Source organism: Epinephelus moara, chromosome 1, assembly GCF_006386435.1.
Source record: "Epinephelus moara isolate mb chromosome 1, YSFRI_EMoa_1.0, whole genome shotgun sequence".
NCBI lineage: Eukaryota > Metazoa > Chordata > Actinopteri > Perciformes > Serranidae > Epinephelus > Epinephelus moara.
Window position 1 is genome coordinate 27,456,969 of NC_065506.1, and position 22,274 is coordinate 27,479,242.

The following is a 22,274-nucleotide window of genomic DNA, read 5'->3' on the forward strand; positions in this document are numbered from 1 at the left end:
GGTTTGAGTCCTGTGTCAACAGCCATCGATCCTCCTTCTGTGGCATCCACGAGTAAAAACAATGAATCCCTCGCGATTCATGAGTCAATGCTCTGTAGTTAACCCTGTGCTCAGATATCCCTGCAGGGCATGAAAATTGTGTCTCCCTGAGAGGATCAATATAGTTTCACTAGTGACTTTATAATCCATTCAGTCTTTTTTTTTTGGCTGTAATTGAGGTCATTTTTCTATGAAAGGCCATTCCCACCAGGAGGAGAAGAAAAGAAAATAGACAAAAGGGCAAGATGAAGAAATGGAAATTCAAAACTGTGAGAGGGTTAGTCAAAACCATGCTGAATTTATGAGATAGTGAGTTAAAGTTGTGAGACACTACAATTCTGACTTACCATCTTTTAATTTTAAGAAAAAGTTATGAGATGAAAAGTCAATATTAAGAGATATTAAATCCAAATTAGGAGATGAAGGGTCAAAATCATGAAACAATACCATTCATTTAATAACCTCTGACCCAAAATATTGAGACACAAAATCAAAATTTAGATGAAAAGACATAATTGTGAGAGGGTTAGTACATTTTACGAGAAGTTAAATCAAAACAGCAAGTCAAAGTTATGAAACAATCACTATCTCATAAATTTGACTTACAATAATAAGATGAAAAGTCAAAATCATTAAATAGTTCAATTTTGACTCACTGTTTCATATTTCAATTATGAAATATTAAGTTAAAAATAGAGAAATAAGAAATTGTGAGATGAAAGGTCAATATTATACAATAGCCTATCAGGTCAAATTTATGAGATAGTAAATTCTGAATAACCATCCCATATTTGTGAAATTATTACTTCATGCATAACTTTTCATCTCTATTTTTCTTTACCCGACAAAAATAGTTCTTCCATTGTTTGCTCTATATCCAGCTGAGAGAAATGTGACAGGGCAGTGCCTGACCCATACACACAAGTAAAGAAAAATGGATAAAGCGCCAAAGAAAATAGAAATAAAAATGAAAGTAAAAATGAAATGAAAAAAAAAATGAACATGTTCATCATAGTAGTCCTCCATTTCCGGCGGCGCATCTCCAAATAACATGAACCCTCTGGGTAAGATACCAGACATGCTGTCCTGGTGAGAGCAGATTGCGAAACGTTAATGGGTGTTTCGTAGGTGACGTCGGCAGGGTGGGATGATGACGTGTGAGACTGCCCCCATACAAAAATTGGTTTCCGCATGACGTAGATGATCAGTCAGCATTCTTACCTCGGTGTAGCCGGTAGCCTCCACCGTCTGAACCGTCGTGTCCAAGCAATATAACCAAACCTTCTAGATTTAAACACGACTTTTTGAGCTCAACTTTCTTTCCTGTCTTTATTTTTTTTTCTCCGGGTCGAAGAAACAACAATTACACTGACGTTCCTTTTGTAAAGGTGAGATATATCTCTGTGTGTCTTTCTAGCCTGGCTAACGTTAAGCTAACTGAGCTAACCGAGCTAACCGACTGGTTTGGTAGGAAGTTGGTCTTTAGTCGGTAATGTGTAATATTTGAAACGGGGAAATACTAACGGGGTGCTCAAGTTTAGGTTTAGTGTTGCCTAATCCCGCTGACACAGAGAGGTTGGGCCAAACTGGTTTCGTGGAAAACTCGACTGGCTTCCAGGAGTTGTTTACAGCATATTAGCTGTTAGCTTACCGGCGGCCTGCTAACAAAACCACTCAAGATGTCGCTGTGTGTGGACATCCGGTGTCAGAACAAAGACCTCATAAAATCAGCTGATGGGATTTTCTTCTTGGTCTAACGTTACGATAAAGTCTTTTTATATTTGAATTCATACTGATTTCGTTGGCACAGAGACAATAAAATTAGCGTCAAACACCCTTTGTTTTCAGCGGTTTTGTTAATCTTATAATTAACGTTAGGGGATATGAGTTTGACCCGCATACCTCTGATTACACTGAGAAGTGTTTACCATTTAATATAACTCCAGATTATCCCAAACCGACCTTGTTTAAATTGACGTGTGTTATTCCAACATTGTACATGTAATCCTGTTTTTTCCCTTGGGTGTTTTCCTTGTACCGCTGCCATCCGTGATTGAGGTCACATTGGGTTAGATAAGGTGAGCGTGTGTAAATCAGGACAACGTTAGCGCACGATTATGATTCAGAGGAGACGACCGGTGGGGGTTTAGGGTTGAGTTAAGGTAACGTTAATGCGAGACACAAAGCGACTGGAGAACAGACGGCGAGTCGACACAGCCAACGTCACGAGCTAGCTCTAACTAGCCACAGTGATGTGCTAAGCTTCCACATTCACTTGTACGGACACGTGCAGGCGCTCATGTACGCAGCAGTTTGGCTGAAATCCGCCAAACAGTCGTTAAAACGAGGCATGCTATGTCAGATGCTACTCTCGTTTGATTGCAGTGAGCTTGATAATGCTGAAATGAAAAATGCATTTTACTCACATTGGGCGTCAGCTAAATTGTTTCTGTGTCTGTCTTTATTTCCAGGTCGCTCTTTTCCTCCCCTCTCCCGGAACTTTATTCTTTTCAGATATACTTTGTCAAGCCGCCAAAGTGGAGAGTGTCGTCGCACCAGGGGGTCCTTCTCGTTTCAGGTATTAAACACTACCCTGCTTACTCTTAGATGGCCTAGTTATACTTATAAACCTCTGCAACAGCTAATACAAAATCCTAGACTTACATATCCTTAAAAGTTAAAACCTTTTCTGTTTGTATCACAGTGTAGGGGGAGGAGGTGGGGGTGCACCTCAGCACTATCCCAAGACTGTCGGCAACAGGTGATTTTCCAAGTTTTCCTTTCACATAAAAGTCCTAGCCAGTAATCCTTATCACACATTAAATCCATCACCATCTCCATGAGGCACAGATTAAACTCCTGCATGTGCATTTTTATTTGATGTCAACACATCAGAGGAGAAGAGGACAAAACACATTTTCTACAACGTTTACTATAACCTTTTACCATTACTGGCAGTGGTTCAGGCTGATTCTGTGTTGTCAATGTTATGACATAAGAGCCGGCAGCATGTTAGCTTCAGGGGTGTTTTCATTAGGGTTGGACAGGTATTAAAGGGTTTAAACTGGTTTGATATCAAGCCAAATACCAGCTGACTGGTATACTGAACTTTACCACTAGATGTCCCACTTGGCTCAACAACAGCTCCAGATTGGACCGTAATGACACAGTGTCCTAACTGATATGAACTGATATGAACTGATGGTCTGACGCAAATGAGCGTCAGACCATCACTGAATGTTGCATTTCATAACATCAGAGCTTCTTGCCCACACTGAATCCATTAAATATGCATTTCTGTTACATCAAGCAAACAAACCATTGTAAATGCCAGCTGTGAGCTTGACAGCATATGAAAGATGTAATCACTTAAATGATGGATGGGTAGCCTATTGGCTATTGTCCTACAGTTTTTCTTTTTAAACAGAAAACACATATTACTTATTGTGATATTTACTTGAAATGACATACAGTATAGTCAACAGCAACTTTGAACTCTCTTGCAATCTCCCTGCAGCCCGCTGCTACCTGTTGAGGTTTTTGTTTGTTTGTTTGTTTTAAGGTGGAATAAGAAGTTATCCTATAGATAATTCCTCATTTAATTTTTGTGAATCAGCTGTAAATCTGTGGTTTAGGGTCACGTTTTTCTGTTAAATATTTCTGTATTGTAGTATTGACAGTTTTTGTGTCCATTACAGCGAGTTCCTGGGGAAAACCCCAGGTTCTAGCGTTCAGAGATGGGTACCTTCTCGAAGCACTAGACGAGATGCCAACTCCTCCACCGAGAAAGGGCAAAATGATGCAATCTTCAGAAAAGTTCGAGGGTAAGTTTCCATTTAAATCCCACCACCCCAGTCACATAAATCATTGTAAATTCTTGAGTATTATTTAAGTAAGATAGGGCCTGAATCGCTAGTGTTGGTATGTTGTCTTTGAAGTGTGATGTTTTGTCCTCTCCTCCTTTAGCATACTTAATAAACTGACTCCTGAGAAGTTTGACAAACTATGCCTGGAGCTCCTCAATGTGGGTGTAGAGTCAAAACTTGTCTTAAAAGGAACCATCCTGTTGGTGAGTGTTCTCTCAAACTGTACTCCTGTATTCATCCTATAAACTATTAAAATAGTAACTCAATTTGTCATTTTCTGTTTCTTTCTCTTTAGATTGTTGACAAAGCCCTCGAAGAGCCCAAGTACAGCCAGTTATACGCTCAACTATGTCTACGCTTGGCAGAGGATGCACCAAACTTTGAGGACCCAACAGAAAATCAAGGATCACAGAAGCAGAATAGTGTAAGTTTTTCTAACAACAGGATCTACACAAGAATATGGTCTCACTTTACCACTCTGTGGTATTTTCTCTCTGGATTTTGAACAAATTCTGTTTTACAGACCTTCAGACGGCTTCTGATTTCCAAGCTTCAAGATGAGTTTGAGAACCGCGCCAAAAATGTTGAAAGTAAGTGAAATACATTTGATACAATGCCGGTTACAAAATAAATTTGGTCATGTTTTGCATGACTCGTTCCTTATTTTATCCTCCTTTTCCCCCGTAGCCTTTGACAAAAATGACAACCCACTCACCTCTGAGGAGGAGGAGCAGCGTGCTATCGCAAAGATCAAGATGCTGGGCAACATCAAATTCATTGGAGAACTTGGCAAACTCAACCTCATCCACGAATCTATCCTTCATAAGTGCATCAAAACAGTAAGTTCTGTCGAATAACACTCACACATTTAGGTGTAATCGTAAACCATGTTAGTATTCATAACTTGTGTAATCCCAAAATCAAGATGATGTTGCCAATGTATCCTGGAAGTTAGATGCTTGAAGTTATATCCGTAGTTGTGGAAGAAATTATAGTAGTTTGTATTAAATGCTTTTTTTTTTATTAGCTTTTGGAGAAGAAGAAGAGAGTCCAACTTAAGGATATGGGTGAAGATTTGGAATGCCTCTGTCAGATAATGAAAACAGTGGGACCTAAGCTTGATCATGACAAGGCTAGGGTGAGTATGAGAAAAACAGCCCAATGATAACCCTGTCTTAAATGTCGTTTCTTCCATTTAATAACAAATACATTCTCCTTTCAGTCTTTGATGGATCAGTACTTTCACCGCATGCAGTCCTTAACGACCAACAAGGAACTGCCGTCAAGGATTCGTTTCCTGCTGCAGAATACAGTGGAGATGCGAGAGAACAAATGGGCTGCTCGCAAAGCGTATTCTGAAAACGGACCAAAGACTATCAGCCAAGTTCGTCAGGATGCAGTAAAGGTCAGTCTGCCCCGTCCACTGTGGGGTGAACTGCGTGAGAATGAACAGTATACTAATCTAGTTGTCCACAATCTGCCTTTATCCTCAGAATTTGACTGAATTTTAACTGCTTTGCAGGATCTGGGTGTTTTTATTCCACCTCCGACTGATGGAATGAGGAATGGATTCTTCATGGATAACGCCTCCTTCCTGCAATCAAGGATCAAGTTTGACAGGGAAACTCTGGGTGGGCTGGCTGATATGTTTGGACAAATGCCTGGTATGTTACAGCTTTTATCTCCTGAGTGATAAGAGAGAGTTAAGGTGTGTTCAGACCTAACACAAAGTGAATTTTTTCCTCACATTACTTGCGCAAATACAGCCACTGGAGTCCCTGCTGTGCTAAGGGTTTTGCTAACAAACAAGGAGAGGCAACTATGGTAGTATTAAATTACAACTGGTAGCTGGAATTAAGTAACAAATACACATTTCTAGAGCTTATGATGTAGACCTATGGCTTTGCTCACTTTTCTCCAAGCCCTTTTCCCTTTTGCCCAGTCTCAATACTGACGTTGAGTAGTAGAGCTCCGGATGCGTACAGAGAGTGACAGTAAGTTTGTCCTCCATTTTGATTCCCAGTGAATGTTGACGCTGATAGGCTTTTGCGACAAAGCGTCGCGAAAAATCTTTTTTGCGCAAGTTGGAACATTTCAGTTTGCACAGGCACTAATTTGTGTCACACAAAAAATTTGCTTTGCATTCAGTCTGAACACTCCAATACACCACCTCTCAGTTAGCATTGGTCTTTGGTCTTTCCTAGACCTGTTTTTAATTTTTGTTGATTTACTTTGGACAGGAAGTGGCATTGGTACAGGTCCAGGAGTCATTCAGGACCACTATTCTCCTACAATGGGGCGTCATCGCACAATCCCGCTCTACAATGGCCACATCGGAAATGGCAACAGTTCACACCAGCCTCAGTATGAAACGGGAAGCAAACCATATATAAAACCTAACCAGGTAAATACTTCATCTAACTTTTTAGGACTTTGTAACTGTGATTCTAGGTAGTCATCATGCCTAACTATAAATCTTTGACATCTTTTTTCAAAGGGGCAAGGCTCTCCCGTTTTCAACCACAAGCAGAATCACTCAGTGCAGATGCAGTCTAAGGATATGGCGCCACGATTCAGCAAGAAGGGGAAGGTCAATGCTGATGAGGTACGTCCACCTACATTAATAACTTGAGGTTTGTATGGGTGCGGAGTAGTTTAGTATATTTAAATGGATCCCATTGATTCAGATTGATAATATTATACACCTGTAGTTGAGGAGTGTGGAGTGGTATTGTTCTAAACTCGCTGTCTTCACATCTCCAGATCAGTCTGAGGCCAGCACAGTCCTTCATCTTGAGCAAAAAACAGATGCCAAAGCTGCAGCCACAGATGACTATGATTCCTCCAAGTGCTCATGGTTCCCCTCTTGGACAGGTAACATTTTTACCTTTCAAACAAATGCGTTGAACTGATGTGGTAATCGCAGGTTCCAAGGAACATATATTCATCTGACTGTCTTTGTTTAGGCTCCACAGCTTGGCCTGAAAACCAATCCTCCTCCGATTCAGGAAAAACCTGCTAAATCCACTAAAAAGGCTCCTCCTACAAAGGAAGAGTTGCACAAAATGACTGTAAGTTTCTCTCACTCTGTGCCTTCCTTATGCACAATATACTCCATGTCTGGCACACTGTATCTGACTGTTCTTTCCTTTTGTAGGAGACATTAGTGGCAGATTACCTGAACAACAAGAACATCAATGACGCAATTAACGCTGTGAAGGAGATGAGAGCTCCTAAGCACTTTGTGTCCGAGATGCTGAACAAGATCGTGGTCTTTTCACTTGATCGTTCAGATGAGGATAAGGAACATGCAAGCACCCTGGTCTCTACACTCTGCAATGAGGGCCTTGCCACTGGTGAAAATCTACTGCAGGTCAGTTTTGTAAACCCTCAAGGTTTTTTAAATTAATCAGAATATTTAATACTCATGTATGTTATTACTATCTGAATATAAAGCCCTTATTTATCTCTAATCATTGTTTTTAATTCGATAGGCCTTTTTGAGTGTTCTGGACCAGTCCAAGATCGAGGAAGAAGTACCGCTGGTGAAGTCCTACCTGGCACAGTTTGCAGCACGGGCAATCATCGCTGACCTGTTCAGCATCACAGATTTGGCCCATCAGCTGGAGGACGGTGCACATTTCCCACTGTTCTTGCTCTGCCTGCAGCAGATGGTTAAACTGAAGGACCGCGATTGGCTGGCTGACCTGTTCCAGCAGAGCAAGGTCAACATGCAGAAGATGCTACCCGGTACGTTCAAATCCACTCTGACCATATGTCTACACCTAATCTCATTAGTTAGGCTCTCAGCTCAGTTTTCAATGATGCAGTGCAAAGAAAATTAATGAGAGTTTTCATTTCTAAGTGTATTTTGGTGGTGCTGATGTTTTTTTTTTTTAATACTTCCTTAGAAAACGACCAGAACAAGGACAAGATGCTGGAGATTCTGGAGGGCAAAGGTCTCAGCTTTTTGTTTCCACTGATGAAACTGGAGAAGGAGCTGCTGAAGCAGATCAAAGTAGATCCCTCTCCACAGTCGATCTACAAGTGGATCAAAGACAACATCTCTCCTAAACTCCACACTGACAAAGGCTTTGTCAACATCCTCATGACCAGGTACAACAGCGGATAATGGCAACCTCTGCTGATAAATTACACTGAACCACAACCATATTTTGCTCTCCAAATTCACAGTACACTCATCTTCTCTTCTCTTCCAGCTTCCTGCAGTACATTGCCTATGAGATCAACCCCGATGACGATGAAGACCAGCTCTCAGCGCCCAGTAAGGAGCAGATGAACGAGGAGAAGCAGCTGCTGCTGTCTTTCAAGACCGTGATGCAGAAGTTCCTGCACGATCACATCGACCTGCAAGTCGCTGCGCTGTATGCCCTGCAGGTCCACTGCAATACCAAGGGTTTCCCCAAAGGTATGTACACACACTTGTTATTGAGTGTCGCAGCTCAGGCCCAAGTCAGAAAACATGTCAAAGTTTGGCTCAGAAGCTTAATGATTACTCTGCTTTTCCAGGTATGCTGCTGCGCTACTTTGTGAACTTTTACGACATGGAAATAATCGAAGAAGAAGCCTTCCTTTCATGGAAAGAAGATATCACCCAAGAGTATCCAGGGAAAGGAAAAGCATTATTTCAGGTAATTTTATGCACATCGATAACAATGTTTTTGGTTGTACAATTTCGAAACCGCTCCCTGACAGTGAACAGCAGCTCCACACATGCGCACTAGTATCCTGGTTAAGATCAGGTTTGTCCAGTATCCCAGATTAGGTTTGCTAATTAAGACATTTATTTTGTGACTGATAGCTGACCCTTGTTAACATATCATTAATTGTGGGTGTTTGCTAGGGCTGTTAAATTGCTCGGTATTGGATGTTAGCCTCCACTGCTGTGTTAGATCGTGCTAATCAGGCAGATGTTGAACTGACCGCTCTCATGTAGATCTCCACCCCTGCCACTGGGTCATTAGCTCTTTTGAGGGGTGATCGTTGGCGTCATATGACTCCAGCCTGGCCCTTGTCATGTCTCCACACATAGCGGCAGTACAAAATAACCAGGTTCCTCTGTTCTATGTAAATATCCCGATTAAGACTTAAGAAACTGGGGTACTAATGTGCCTGACTCACTGTCTAAAGCTGCTTCAAATATGTGTTGTGCTACATGTAGTTACTAGTTCACCATGAATAACTCAGCCTAATGGAGATACTGTGTTTATGGTGCAGGTGAACCAGTGGCTGACCTGGCTGGAGACCGCAGAAGAAGAGGAATCTGAGGAAGAAGATTACTGAGGAACAGGCCAAAGCCATGTGTTATCAGGATGCAATGATTTTTTTAACTTATCTCCATGTGCTCCTCTCTGTGTCAACCCTCACTCTTTCCTCTCTTCTTGTTTTATGAGTATTTTCCAACCACTGTTACAAATTCATTCCACTAAGAGATGTTTTACCAGATCAAGCCAGCATCACCACCATGATAGTCATATTATATTTATGCTTATCTTTCTAATTTTCAATCTAATTTGATGTCCATCAGCAGATATTTATATACTTATCAGGCTGTGTTTTCTTTAATTGTAGGCAGTATTTTGCAGGAAACTGTACCAGCACCAAAACCTGACCCATTTTTATCACCTTTTACATCTAGTAGGAGTCACTAAGTGCTGCCATAACTATTTACTTACAAACTGTTTACAAAAGAGAAAATGCTCTGACGTATTGCAAAGAGACTTTTCTCGTTGTTTTATCTGCATTTGTTAAATCAGATTTTAGATGCACTTTGCTCAACATCTTGAGTCGTTGCAATAGTAAGATACACTTTTCCTTGATTTGTCGAAACAATCCTAAGTTGCAGTTGTTGGCTGCCGTAGTTATAATGGTTTTCTTGTGCTTGAGACTGAGCAGACCGTTTTGTCTGAAAACTCCTAACAATCTGGATTTGACTAACAATAATGGGCTGTTTGGTTTTGTACAGTGTGAGTTCGGTTTCCCACATTTAGTTTAATGAATCAAGAGCTTTTTCTATGTACAAAACTTTTGTGCTGTAAGGAATGAAACTGTGTGGCCTTTTTAATTTATCAACTCATATGGATATACCTCTAATGTATCTCGGACTATACTTGAATGTCTCTGTTTTTAACATCGAGACAGCCAAAGCTTAGTTTCCTGTGCAACAGTTGTTCACCACCATGTGTGGAAGTTTTATGTTGGTTTGCCATATTTGTCAAGTTTTTAAATGGTCTTTTTTATCTTCATGAAATTACAGAGAATGTACTGTATGTGTACACTTTTTCCTTCTCTTGGGGTGTCACTGTAATGTTGAGTGCAAGAAGTTCAGTGTACAACTACAGATCAACCTTAAATAAAGTTTAACAGTCATGTCGTTGTCCTGGAGATTTTCTTGAAATATTTGTAGTCTCTACTTGCATGTCTTGAAAATCTAGTTTGAATAACATTTAATAGGTTAAGTAAGTTGTTAAGGGGTGGATCATGAGTACTCTAACATATGACAGATGGACTGACTTCCTACAAAGACTACACATTCTTGAAATGCATCCAACCATTGACAGAACACAATTTATACCACATGATGGTCCTTATTTTTAGGTCGCCTTGGCTCGAAACAGAAAACGTGCTTGGCTTCATGTAGGTCCAGGACGTGCAGAGGTACTTATTTTAACCAGAAAACATTTGGGACAGATATGATTTCACTGCATAACATCCTGCCAGTATGTACTGAGGCTCAGTGACACTTTAAAACTTTGATAATCAAGACTTCACACTAATTTTACTTATTATTTTAGAGTTTTGTGTCTGGAGGAAAATTAATTGAATGAGTTGAATAACCATACTACCCCATTTCATTAATTCTAATATTTTTTAATTTATTACTTAAATCTGTGTCACATCGAGGGATGCAAATGACACACACTCTCCAGCCACTTTATTAGGTACACTTGTTCAACTGCTTGTTAACACAAATATCTAATCAGCCAATCATGTGGCAGCAACTCAATGCATTTAGGCATGTAGACATGGTCAGGGCAACCTGCTGAAGTTCAAACCGAGCATCAAAATTGGGAGTAAAGGTGATTTAATCGACTTTTAATGTAACATGGCTGTTGGTGCCGGACGGGCTGGTCTGCGTATTTCAGAAACTTTCACACACAACCATCTCTAGGGTTTACAGAGGATGGTCCATAAAGAGAGGTCAGAGGAGAATAGCCAGACTGGTTTAAGATTATAGAAAGGCAACAGTAACTCAAGTAACCACTCATTCAGGCTGCTGGTGGTGGTGTGTGGGTGGTGTTTTCTTGGCACACTTTAGGCCCCTTAGTACCAATTGAGCATCACTTATACACCACAGCCTACAGCCTATCATCTGATGGCTACTTCCAGCAGGATAATGCACCATGTCACAAAGCTGAAATCATCTTAAACTGGTTTCTTGAACATGACAGTGAGGTCACTGTACTCCAGTGGCCTCCACAGTCACCAGATCTCAATCCAATAGAGCACCTTTGGGATGTGGTGGAACTCATTCATATCATGGATGTGCAGCTGACAAATCTGCAGCAACTGTGTGATGCTATCATGTCAATATGGACCAAAACCTCTGAGGAATGTTTCCAGCACCTTGTTGAATCTATGCCACAAAGAGTTAAGGCAGTTCTGAAGACAAAATGGGTCCAACCTGGTACTAGCAAGGTGTACCTAATAAAGTGGCCGGTGAGTGTATGTGCAATTTTCTTAAAAGCCAATTGCAACAACTTTCAGTTAGTTGGAGAAATCAGTACATGTATCATCAGCAGGGTCATATGCTTNGTCACCAGATCTCAATCCAATAGAGCACCTTTGGGATGTGGTGGAACTCATTCATATCATGGATGTGCAGCTTACAAATCTGCAGCAACTGTGTGATGCTATCATGTCAATATGGACCAAAACCTCTGAGGAATGTTTCCAGCACCTTGTGGAATCTATGCCACAAAGAGTTAAGGCAGTTCTGAAGACAAAATGGGTCCAACCTGGTGCTAGCAAGGTGTACCTAATAAAGTGGCCGGTGAGTGTATGTGCAATTTTCTTAAAAGCCAATTGCAACAACTTTCAGTTAGTTGGAGAAATCAGTACATGTATCATCAGCAGGGTCATATGCTAGAAATCAGTACATGTATCATCAGCAGGGTCATATGCTTATCAGTATTCACAGTGACATTTCACTACAGAAGAACCATTTCAATTAAGTTGATGCTGTTTTTCTAATTGGACAATGTTACCATGATGTCGTTGGTAACTGAATACATATTACATGGCAGATTAGTTAATTTAATGCCTTTTCAGAATTTTTAAGGATCCATGGGAACCCTGATGTAATCCGTTACTACCAAGCCCTGAAACAATCCACGTTACACAATTCTTTGTTTCCGTTTTCTTTTATTTGATATTGTGTTGAAGAATCTTCCCATTTTTGGGTCAGTGTCTGGTCTGACCATCTGAGATAGAAAATAGATGTTTACACCGTTAAGTTCGTTTCAAACAATTTGATCTGTCTTTACAGAAAACATCTTTAACAAAACACAGCATCCGTGAAAAGATAATTCCAGTAAGACGGGAGGAATACACCAGTGGCTGTGCCAACAAAAAAACTACATTTCTCTAGGCTAATTCCAAAATATGGTACAGACAGAAATCCCTGCTTTTAATAGAAAATAAAAATGCAGATGTGGAGAGTTTTCTCAGCGTTAACATGGGACAAGTCTGTGAGGAGGATTTAATCGCTGTCGTCGTCGTTGTTGGAGGCTTCGCGTTCAGAGCCGTTGTCAGAGCGGCGTGGGGAGCCCTCGTTGTCTGACCCCGCCTCAGATCCCCTGTCTGATCCCCGGTCGGACACTGCGACGGGGGAACCAGGCCGGGACTCATCGTCGGATCCTGACTGACTCCTCTTGCTCTCATTGTCCGACTGCTCCGAGTCGGACTGCCGCTGCACCCTCCTCTTCTTCACTGGACGGTAGCTGCCTGACTCATCGTCCTCAGAGCCCGCAGAGCGTCGCGGGCTGCCTGCCTCACTGCCGGAGCGCCGAGGGCTGCCGGCCTCACTGCCGCGCCGAGGGCTGCCGGCCTCACTGCCGCGCCGAGGGCTGCCGGCCTCACTGCCAGAGCGGTTCCTACCTCCATCGGACTCACTGTCAGACGCAATACGCTTCCTGTGGTCGCCCTCGTCATCAGATCCTGAGCCACTGTCTCTTTGATGTCTGTATGGGAGAAAGTGAGCTTATCAATTTTCTGTTGTTTCAGTGTAAATTCTCAAATAAAAGTTCATGCTCTTACCTGTCTTCAGCTATTTTCAGGCCATCCTCGTCTGAAGAGGACTCAGAGGAGGAGATGATAGCCTTAGACTTGATCTTTCCTTTCAGAGACGGAGGCAGACGCTCAGGCTGCGGCTACAAACAATAAAAAGATGTAAATAAATTTGTCCAAAAAGAAACTAATATCAGAAGGATTTCAAGAACATAAATCACAATAAAAGAACAAATCAAAGAAAACTCAAAGGACCTTTTCAATCCTCTTGCGCTCTTTTTGTTTACGCTGCTTCTTGGGTCGTGATCCTCCTTCTTCGTCATCACTGTCATCTCCTCTAGTGGGTCTGTAATGAAACACAGAAATCTACTGTGAGTACCTTATGTGCCATGTTCAGCAGTCCAAATGAACGCGAGTGTAGCAGACTCACTTCCTTCTCTTCTTGCGTGGCTTCTTCTCTCCATCCTCATTCTCCTCCTGCTCGCTGCCACTGCCGGGCCTCCTCTTCTTCTTCTTCTTCAGTGGCAGGTCCTCGTCAGAGTCATCGTTGACAAACTCATCCATGTCGCCGCCTTTCTTGCGCTTAGAGACAAAAAACACAACAACTTTGTCATCCAGGCTTCATACAGTGCAACTCAGGGTGCTTTCAGACCTAGAGTTGTCTCGCTTTGGTCCAAATCAGGGACTCATTTTGTTACAAAGTTGCATACTTGCCTAGAGTTGGTTCGTGTTCTCACAGCAGCATTTACAAGCGGACCAGATCAAATGTCTTGCGCGAGAAAGCTGCTCTTGATTGGTCAGAACTTCCATGAGGGAAAAATCCAGGAAGTAAACAAAACGTTGAAGAAGAGTACACTTGCAAGATAAATGTGACTTTCTAATGTCACAATGGAGGGACAACTACGCAGGTTGATTTTAGCGCTGCTCATCGTGGACTATATTGCTGTCATTGTTCATTTTAGTCCAACCATACAGTTTGAAAACGAGGTGCGGCTCCAACTAGAAAACAATGTTTTGATGCATTGGATGTGCTGAATGTGCATATTAAGGCAGTACAGGAGGAGGTGCACATTAATAATCCTCCAGGACTGTAACATGCTCATGTTTAACCCAAACAATGTGTCGTGACTGCAGTTGGTTCAGATCGAGGTCGGAACACGTTCTCACCACAAACGAACCGCACCAGAGTTAATTTGTAACCGGACTGAGACCACCTCTTCAAGAAGGTCTTGGTCCGGTTGTTTTGGTGCGCACCCGAGTGTGATTGCTGTGTTCACACCTGCCAGACAACTGGCACTTAGGGGGCAAACCAACTGGAGTTCGATTGAACCGAACCAAACAGGGCAGGTGTGAAAGCACCCTTAACCAGCTGTGGAGTTTGTTATCAGTGCTAACACTCACACGTCCTCCACCACTCTTCTTCTTTTCTTTGGCCATTTCCTTTGATCCCTCTGCGAAGGTGAGCAGGTTCTTGGTCTTCTCCACGTACAGAGCTCTCTGCTCCAGGAGCTTCTTCTGCTCCTCTGCCTCTCTGTTCCGCTTTTCCTCCTGACAAGATTTAAGGGTGACAGGCAAACCAGTTAATGGTGAGGGCTTTATTGTGGCTCAAAATGCAATGCAAAAAAAAGAGAAAGAAACCTAGTCATGGTCTGTTCCTACCAAAACCTTCTCTGGTTTCCTGGTGGTAGCACCATAAGTACCTGTTCTTTTAACATCTGCTGACGCAGCAGGTCTCTCTCCTGCTCCTGTTTGGCCCGAAGCTCTTTCTCCTCCTCATCCTGCTTTCTGGCTCTCGCCACGTGGTACTGAGCCTGACTCAGAAGGTCAGAGCACTGCCTGCAATCCCACAACACACCCACCAACGTATAAGGCTTAAATTTTTTTATTTTTTTTTAATTTAATAATTGTAAAGCTTAAAGGCAGACCGATTTTCCTAATTAAAAAAAAAAATGTATTGAGTAATCCCTCTCAATTACCACTAATGGCCCACTAAAAGTATGTGGCTGTGTATTTATCTGCCCACTGCCTGTATTTTCTTATTTTATATCCCTCATTCTGCCTTTAAAAAAATACACACATACAATTAAAAGCCAATATGGGTGGAATATTTGACATCAGATGAATTTAAAAACTCCAGTATAAATATTATAACATCAGAACACAGGCAGTTTCAGTATTTTACCTGATCCTTAAAAACAAATAAAAAACAGCATGTTTCTAAATCGTGACGAGAATAAATTCACACTGACCTGGCCTCAGAGGCGGCAAGAGCGAGGTCAAACCTCATCTTGTCTCCAGACTTGCTGAGGTAGCTGAAATACCTGTGTGAGGAAGAGGTGGAGGAGGAGGAAATAAAATTGCAGGATTAAGCCCTGGACTGCCAGAGGATCACACTGGGAGGAGGAGGTATAAATTAAGTCTAATACCTGTGAGCCAGTTCAAGCTCTTTCACAGCGCTGAGCACAGCCTTCAGGTTGCTCTTCTCATCTTTCAGCACGAGAGTGGCGAGTCTCTGAAGCACCAGGGCCACGTTAAACATCAGCACTGTGTCGCTGGGCGCCACGTGACGGGCCTTGATTGAAAACACATCAGAAGGACAAAGTTAAACTCCCCTCATAATGTAGCATAAAATAAAAGCCTGTCAGTTTTTTCCTCATGTTACCTTCAGCAGCATCTGCTTGCACTCTTGGAGTTTCCCACATTTGAAGAGCGCCCTTGCGAGGTACAGCAGCACCTCCGTGTTCTGATATTTGTAGAATTTCTTCAGGCAGTTCTCATACTGTGAAGCAGAATAAAATACTCAACTGCACAGACAAAAACATCAACACAATTATTTTATAGGTAATCACAAGTGAGGCCCTCACCATCTGCACAGCGCTGATGTACTGCTTCTGTTCCACGTAGATGTGAGCCAGATTCAGCCAGACGTCGCTGATGTCTGCCGTGGCCTCCCTCACCTGCGCAAACACGTCACGAGCCTCTCTGAAGTAGCCCTTATGGGCCAGCACGGCACCTGGACACAAAGCCTTGATGTTAAATACTTCACACATACACAGCAGAAGGACTAAAAAGAATAAAAAAACATTTAATTTCTACAGACCGATGCCATTGGCAGCGTAGAGGTTTTTGGCGTCATTTCGTAGGACTTGTTTGTATATTGCCAGGGCTCGGTCCTGGTGTCTCTTTTCCTGTCAAGACAAAAAAAATACATTTACTCTATTTGGGGATCTATTATATTAGATCTATACATCATAAATCATTACATTGTATGAAACATAATATTAAAACTTCAGCTAAACTTAAAGAGAAGACAAGCAGTATCGCTCCATCAGATAAGCAAGATGATTACAGAAATAAACATGTGTCTGCACCTTTTCCCGATCTCTGGTGGGCTGATGCAGCGTCTGCAGCCACACGTTACCCAGAGCCAGCATGGAGTAGGTGTCGTTCTGTGTGGACGGCTGCTTCAGGATACGCTCAAACTTCTTTTGACCCGGCCCCCACTCCTGTTTGGCCAAGTGAAGGTTCCCTATCAGGGACCAGGCATCCGGGTGATCCTGCACCAAACAGAACGAGCATCAGATAATGTTGAAGAGATACGGACATCTGATTTTACTGAATTCTGATGTTATAATATTCACACAACACGTGACAGACCTGATTAATCTGCAGGGCCTCTTTGAACCAATCAGAAGCTTCGTAGAAATTTCCTTTGTCACGAGCCATCGCTCCGAGACGCAAATAACCTGTGGACCAAAAATCAAAACAATTCTTCACAATGTACTTTTTTTTCTTCTTGCTCTCACTTTTTCTATCGTGTAATGTCACATGCTTACAGTCCACGTAGTTGGGATGTTCTCTCAGGATGTTTTTGTAGAGTTTCTCAGCTTCGTGGAATTCACACATTGCCTCGTACAGACGGGCCAGATTGTAGGAGGTGGTGACAGAAATGGCGTTGTAGTAATGCTCGTCATGCTCCCCTTCAGCTTTGGCCCGATCCAGAGATGCAAGGAAGTATTTCTGTAGAGGAGAGAAGACAGGATCCATCCTTTAAATACCACTGGTGTTTATGCGAAACATACATTGTCCTGCACACTTCATGATCATTTATAAACTTAAAATACCACAATGAAAGAAACGTGTTAATGTATGTCCAACAAACTCTCAAGTGAACGTAGCTGTTTAAGGGTGTTATGTTTATATAAGCTGTGCTGTATACTGATAGCTACCTTGGCCTCTCCCAGGTTGCCCAGTCTGAAGTGAAGAGCCCCCAAGTTGTTGAGGATCTCAGGGGGAACGTCAGCCTGCACCTTCTCCTGCAGGATGCGGGTGGCTGTGCCGTATGCGGACAGCGCTCCCTGAATGTCGGTCTGCTCCAGGATCTGAGCCAGCTCGATCCACGCCTCCACGTCATCTGGATACTGCTCTGTCACCTTCTTTAAATGACCCTAAGGAGCAAAGACAGTGGCATGTCAAGCGTCTTAATAAGCCACATTATTAGAACTGTGATTAAATAACCTGTACTGGATACATACTTTGGCTATGTCTCTCTTTTCCTGATCGTCAGATGTTGCATAGAGGGAGCCCAGAATCTTCATAGTCTCGTAGTTGTTGGGGTAGGCCTTTAAGACCTTTTCAAAGCACTGTGCCGCGTTCTCCTTGTCTCTTCGATACACATACATCTGCCCCAGGCCGAAGAAGGGCAACACGAAGGTGGATGAGGCGAACTGAGTGGCCTGGTAGTAATACTGAAACGCTTGGTCGTAGTCCTCCTGAAGAGAAACAGAGAACAGAGACATCAGAGACGTAATGTGAACAAACAGTCAGCTGCCTCAGGATCAGTTAGGATCTTACCTGCACGTGAAACGAGCGAGCTAACTGGTAGCAGCTCTCAGCCTGCATGGCCTCGACTTCTGTGTTATGGAAAGCATGGAGGGCCAGATGCTGCACTTTACTGTAATCCTGATAGAAAACAGAGAACACACAGGTGTAAATAATACAGTGAAATGACACACCGATTTTGATCTGTGTCAATATTTCAACGACAAACCAGACGAGTAAGCACCTTTTTGAAGAAGAAGTGGTTGGCGAGGTGGTTGAGCACCATGGGGTTGCTGGGGTCGATGGTGTAGGCCCGCGACAGGAGCTGAACTCCATTCTTGATGGAATCTGCCTCCTTGTTGTTGAGCTCTAACACCGCCAAACCAACAAGAGCTCCCACACATTTGGAGTTAAGCTCCAGTGCTCGACCGAACGCCAGTCGAGCCTTCTCCAGTTTGTTGAGCTTGACAAAACAGTGGCCCATCCCCAGCCTCACCTCAGCTAGACACAAGAACAAGACAGAAGATAGGTGAGGAATAATCTATGATGCATCTCTTTTTATGAGAACTGCAACTAATGATTATTTTCATTGTTGATTAATCTGTCCAGTATTTTCCGAATTAATCATTTAGCTGTCTGTCTATAAAGTGTAAGAAAATTGTGAAAAATGTCAATCAGTCTTTCTTAAAGCCCAATGTGATATCTTCAAATGTCTAGTTTTGTTCACAACCCAAGTATATTCATTTTACTGTCATAGAGGAGGAAAGAAGCCAAAAAAATATTCACACTAAAGAAGCTGGAATCAGAGAAGTTTGACTTTTTTTCCTTCAAAATTTAATCAGAGAGATTAATCGATTACTGAATTAGTTGGTCGTTAATTTCATAGTTGACATCTTATCTATTAATTGTTGCAGCTCTAGTAAACAGTAATAATGTCACAGTCATCAGGAGGAGGACGTGGATACAGGTAATGTGTTTACCTGGGCAGCCGGGGTTTGTACGAAGTGCCTTTTTGTAGTACGCCAGTGCTCCTCTGTAGTCCTTTTTATTGAAGGAGATGCAGGCCTTACCTGTTGAACAACAACCATGTCATTATTTCAGTGAATAAATCACAGTGGTCAGGATTAATCTCTTATCTTCAATTTTTAACTTGCCAAGCAAAGCAGGGATGTTGTTGGTGGACTGATTGAGCACAAAGTGGAACTGAGCGTCAGCCTGGTCCATCTTGTCTCCTTCCAGCAGGCAGAAACAGGCTCGTCCCAACAAATGGTTCTGAGTGAGCAAAGAGCATTATATATTTACTTCTGATGCAAAATTGGTGAGGTCATGACAGTTTTCTTTCATCGTCACTTTTTTCTTACCTGATCATACATGATGATCTTGTCTGCCATCGTATAGAGCAGCGTGGCCTGTGTGATGAGCTCTTTCTTGGCATCTTTGTTCTTTTCTTTACGAGCTTGCTGGACATAGTAAGCTGCCAATGTGTCCAGGCAGGTCATCTGGTCCTTCTCGTGGTCTCTGTAGTCGAGGTTTCCATCGATACGTGCTGCCTCTAAAAGCTTGACAAAATCTTCTGTTTTGCCCTGCTTGTAGTACTCCAACTGAAAAAGGCAAAGAGTACACACATTTATTCATGAAGCTAGCATTCTACATCACAGTAATAAATATAACCACTGTCTGTGGTATCGCCACTGACTCACCGCCAAAGCGATCCATATGTGCAGCTGTGTGTGCTCCTGCTTCAGGATACTGATGACCTCGTCTCCTTCTGGCAGCTGGTCAAAGTCAAGCTCGATAACCTGCAAGATATGATTTATTCAAGTTACTGAGCATACCCGTCTGACTCAACTCACACTCCATGCGGCATTAAGCATGTTATGAATGAGGGTTTGGTGATAAAACAATGCAAACTGTGAAACGATATACATTTGTCAACTGTCACCATTTATACAAGGTTACAAGGTTCATTTCAGGACTGCCCGTTTAGATGTAAGATGTAGCCCCTTCATGCTACACACACATAGAATCTCTATGCAAATATGTAAATTAGAATATATTCAGTTACTTATACAAATACTTATTTAGATACCTGTGGTGGCTATCCCTGTTACATGTCTGGGTATATTAGGCCATTACAAGTGATGTTGAAAATCAATGCTTTAAGGCAGTAACACAAATTTAGCCCATGATAGGGTGGCACGCCAACCATTTTCTAATCCACAATATAAAATAAATGGATTCATACTGGTAATTTTTTGTACTTTGAATGTATAGAAGGTGCCAGAGTGCATAAAAACACATGGAAATGGAGCGTGTTTATCTAAAAATGAAACAAAAAAAGAGCCAAAGGATGATCCAGGGTCTGGGCTATGCCCCAAATGTCCTCAAATCCAAGAAACGGCCCTGTGTACACCTAACCTATGTGAGGCTGCAGCAACTGGATTTGCCTGGTTTATTTATTTTATCTGATAAATGTTATTGTTTGTTTAACTGGCCCTTGGCTTCCTGTCATTGTGCAGAAGTGGGCCTTGGGCAAAGCAAGTTGAGTATCCCTGCTTTATAACAATACTGGATTTTCCAAAGCTGACATTCCTGTCTTAGTATTTTATTCATTAAGCAGTTTTTTCCATTGATTTTACAGAAAACACACTATATCACACTATATACACTCAGCTGTCAGTTAATTAGGTACACTTGTCTTAAACTATACAGTCTAATACACCAGCTACTGCAACAAATCAGATCAGTGTTTGTTACAAGGGTTTTAAAGAGATGCTAATGCAAGTTTAAAGTCATATTGGAGGCTGTGCTGCTATTTAATTGTATTGTGAGTTACTGAAAAAGTGTTTCCAATATGTTTTATGGGCATTTATCAATATAATGGACATAATAAACATCTCTGTATAGTTAGTAGCAATGCAACTCAACATCACCACAAACACAACAGCGTGCTGTGTATATATTGACATCACAATATTAAAATATGTACACTGCGACCATTGCATTCACTGCTATTATGAATTAAGATCCAGATGTTTCAACACTTTTGATGTCATCTTAGCTTGATATAAATATATAAAGATGCTTAGAGAGTTAAGATTGTGACAGATGTTGTTGCAGCTTAACGTACCACATTATAACTATATGACAAAATAAGGAAAGTTCTTAAATTAAAATCTCTACATGTGAGCGACACTGACAGGAAACATCACAACAACTAACCTCACGTTACTAACTTGCATTAGAGCCTGAGCCTGACAATAATGTTTGCTGACTTTTATTAAGTTACTTCTGTATTTAGTGCTTCAAACACTTCTGGTGTTTACGTTTCGGGTCGATTTACAAACATGTAAATACCTCACGCTGACATTACCGTACGTTAAGTACTCCGCTAAGGAACATTAGCTAATGCTAGCTAGAGTTAGCATGAGCGGCTAGCAGCACAGCGAGGTTCACTTCGTCAAACAAATACAATAAATCAAATTTACATATTAGGCGACTTTTACCTCATCTGTGTCCCGTAGAGGGATCTCGATAGAGCCTCGAGACATCTTGGCCGAGGAAAAATCCACCCCGAGTTAGATTAATAATAAAAAATAAAAAAAATCTCCGGTCCGTTGTCTGTTTGTAGCTACTCCATNCATATTAGGCGACTTTTACCTCATCTGTGTCCCGTAGAGGGATCTCGATAGAGCCCCGAGACATCTTGGCCGAGGAAAAATCCACCCCGAGTTAGATTAATAATAAAAAATAAAAAAAAATCTCCGGTCCGTTGTCTGTTTGTAGCTACTCCATACGGACGGTGCAACGGAAATAGTGTCCGGGTAGGTTCATGGGGATCCTGAAAAGTGTTCCGCCTAGAGGTGAACGCACGATGTTCTTTGATGGAAACACGGTTAAAATTGTAAGTAAAAGTACTAACACAAGAAACATTTCGATGACAATATACATTAAGCGTATCCTGGGACAATTTAGGTTGGTTTGCTGTTAGTCAGACGGGATTCGGTATCAATTTTGATCACAAACTCAACAGGTAGCTAAAAGAAATGCGACAATATTGTAAGAAACAATAGTTTCAGTAGCACTAGCAGTATTTTTAATGGAGTGTGAGTTATATCCTTTGCCACACACTGATTTACAAAGGAAATGCATGTTTAAAATGTGTCAGAAAGGCTTGGCAGACTGCATTTGATATGTTAAACTGGTGAATTTCAATTGAAATCCATTAACTGCATCATT

The 22,274-nt window shown here is 41.8% G+C and overlaps 2 protein-coding genes across 3 annotated transcripts; one reads left to right on the forward strand and one right to left on the reverse strand.

Moving 5' to 3' along the window:
* The first annotated feature begins 284 nt into the window (after positions 1-284).
* eif4g2a (eukaryotic translation initiation factor 4, gamma 2a) lies at positions 285-10,295 on the forward strand. Its single transcript, XM_050050442.1, has 22 exons — positions 285-308; positions 1,278-1,427; positions 2,511-2,617; positions 2,744-2,800; positions 3,738-3,863; positions 4,006-4,108; positions 4,201-4,329; positions 4,429-4,495; positions 4,593-4,744; positions 4,933-5,043; positions 5,128-5,310; positions 5,428-5,569; positions 6,146-6,309; positions 6,403-6,510; positions 6,669-6,779; positions 6,872-6,976; positions 7,063-7,278; positions 7,400-7,655; positions 7,817-8,021; positions 8,126-8,334; positions 8,436-8,557; positions 9,144-10,295. The coding sequence occupies exons 1-22, from the start codon at positions 285-287 to the stop codon at positions 9,207-9,209; spliced, it is 2,913 nt and encodes a 970-aa protein (XP_049906399.1). The 3' UTR covers positions 9,210-10,295.
* A 1,813-nt stretch (positions 10,296-12,108) lies between these two features.
* On the reverse strand, positions 12,109-21,853 carry ctr9 (CTR9 homolog, Paf1/RNA polymerase II complex component). 2 transcript variants are annotated; one of them, XM_050047124.1, is made up of 23 exons: positions 21,696-21,853; positions 19,736-19,834; positions 19,397-19,636; positions 19,190-19,307; positions 19,016-19,105; positions 18,280-18,536; positions 18,069-18,176; positions 17,750-17,986; positions 17,444-17,662; positions 17,051-17,234; positions 16,872-16,960; positions 16,586-16,771; positions 16,315-16,402; positions 16,079-16,227; positions 15,877-15,993; positions 15,641-15,786; positions 15,464-15,535; positions 14,915-15,050; positions 14,616-14,762; positions 13,645-13,796; positions 13,470-13,560; positions 13,245-13,357; positions 12,109-13,168 (listed from the first exon to the last, which is right to left on the reverse strand). In XM_050047124.1, the coding sequence occupies exons 1-23, from the start codon at positions 21,738-21,740 to the stop codon at positions 12,688-12,690; spliced, it is 3,564 nt and encodes a 1,187-aa protein (XP_049903081.1). In that variant the 5' UTR covers positions 21,741-21,853; the 3' UTR covers positions 12,109-12,687. The 2 variants fall into 2 exon arrangements, with proteins under 2 accessions (XP_049903081.1, XP_049903071.1); XM_050047114.1 differs by lacking the exon at positions 21,696-21,853 and adding an exon at positions 21,542-21,677.
* Positions 21,854-22,274: the final 421 nt, after the last annotated feature.

Bases quoted from the DNA above. Each gene is read 5' to 3' on its own strand.
- eif4g2a (XM_050050442.1), top strand. From the start codon at position 285: ATGAAGAAATGGAAATTCAAAACT. The intron at 3,864-4,005 runs GTAAGTTTCCAT...CTCCTCCTTTAG, and splicing joins ATCTTCAGAAAAGTTCGAGG to CATACTTAATAAACTGACTC. The intron at 4,745-4,932 runs GTAAGTTCTGTC...TTTTTTTATTAG, and splicing joins TTCATAAGTGCATCAAAACA to CTTTTGGAGAAGAAGAAGAG.
- ctr9 (XM_050047124.1), bottom strand. From the start codon at position 21,740: ATGTCTCGGGGCTCTATCGAGATCCCTCTACGGGACACAGATGAG. The intron at 16,772-16,871 runs GTCTGTCACGTG...TGTTTGGTGCAG, and splicing joins AGGCCCTGCAGATTAATCAG to GATCACCCGGATGCCTGGTC. The intron at 13,169-13,244 runs GTAAGAGCATGA...TCTCCCATACAG, and splicing joins CTGAAAATAGCTGAAGACAG to ACATCAAAGAGACAGTGGCT.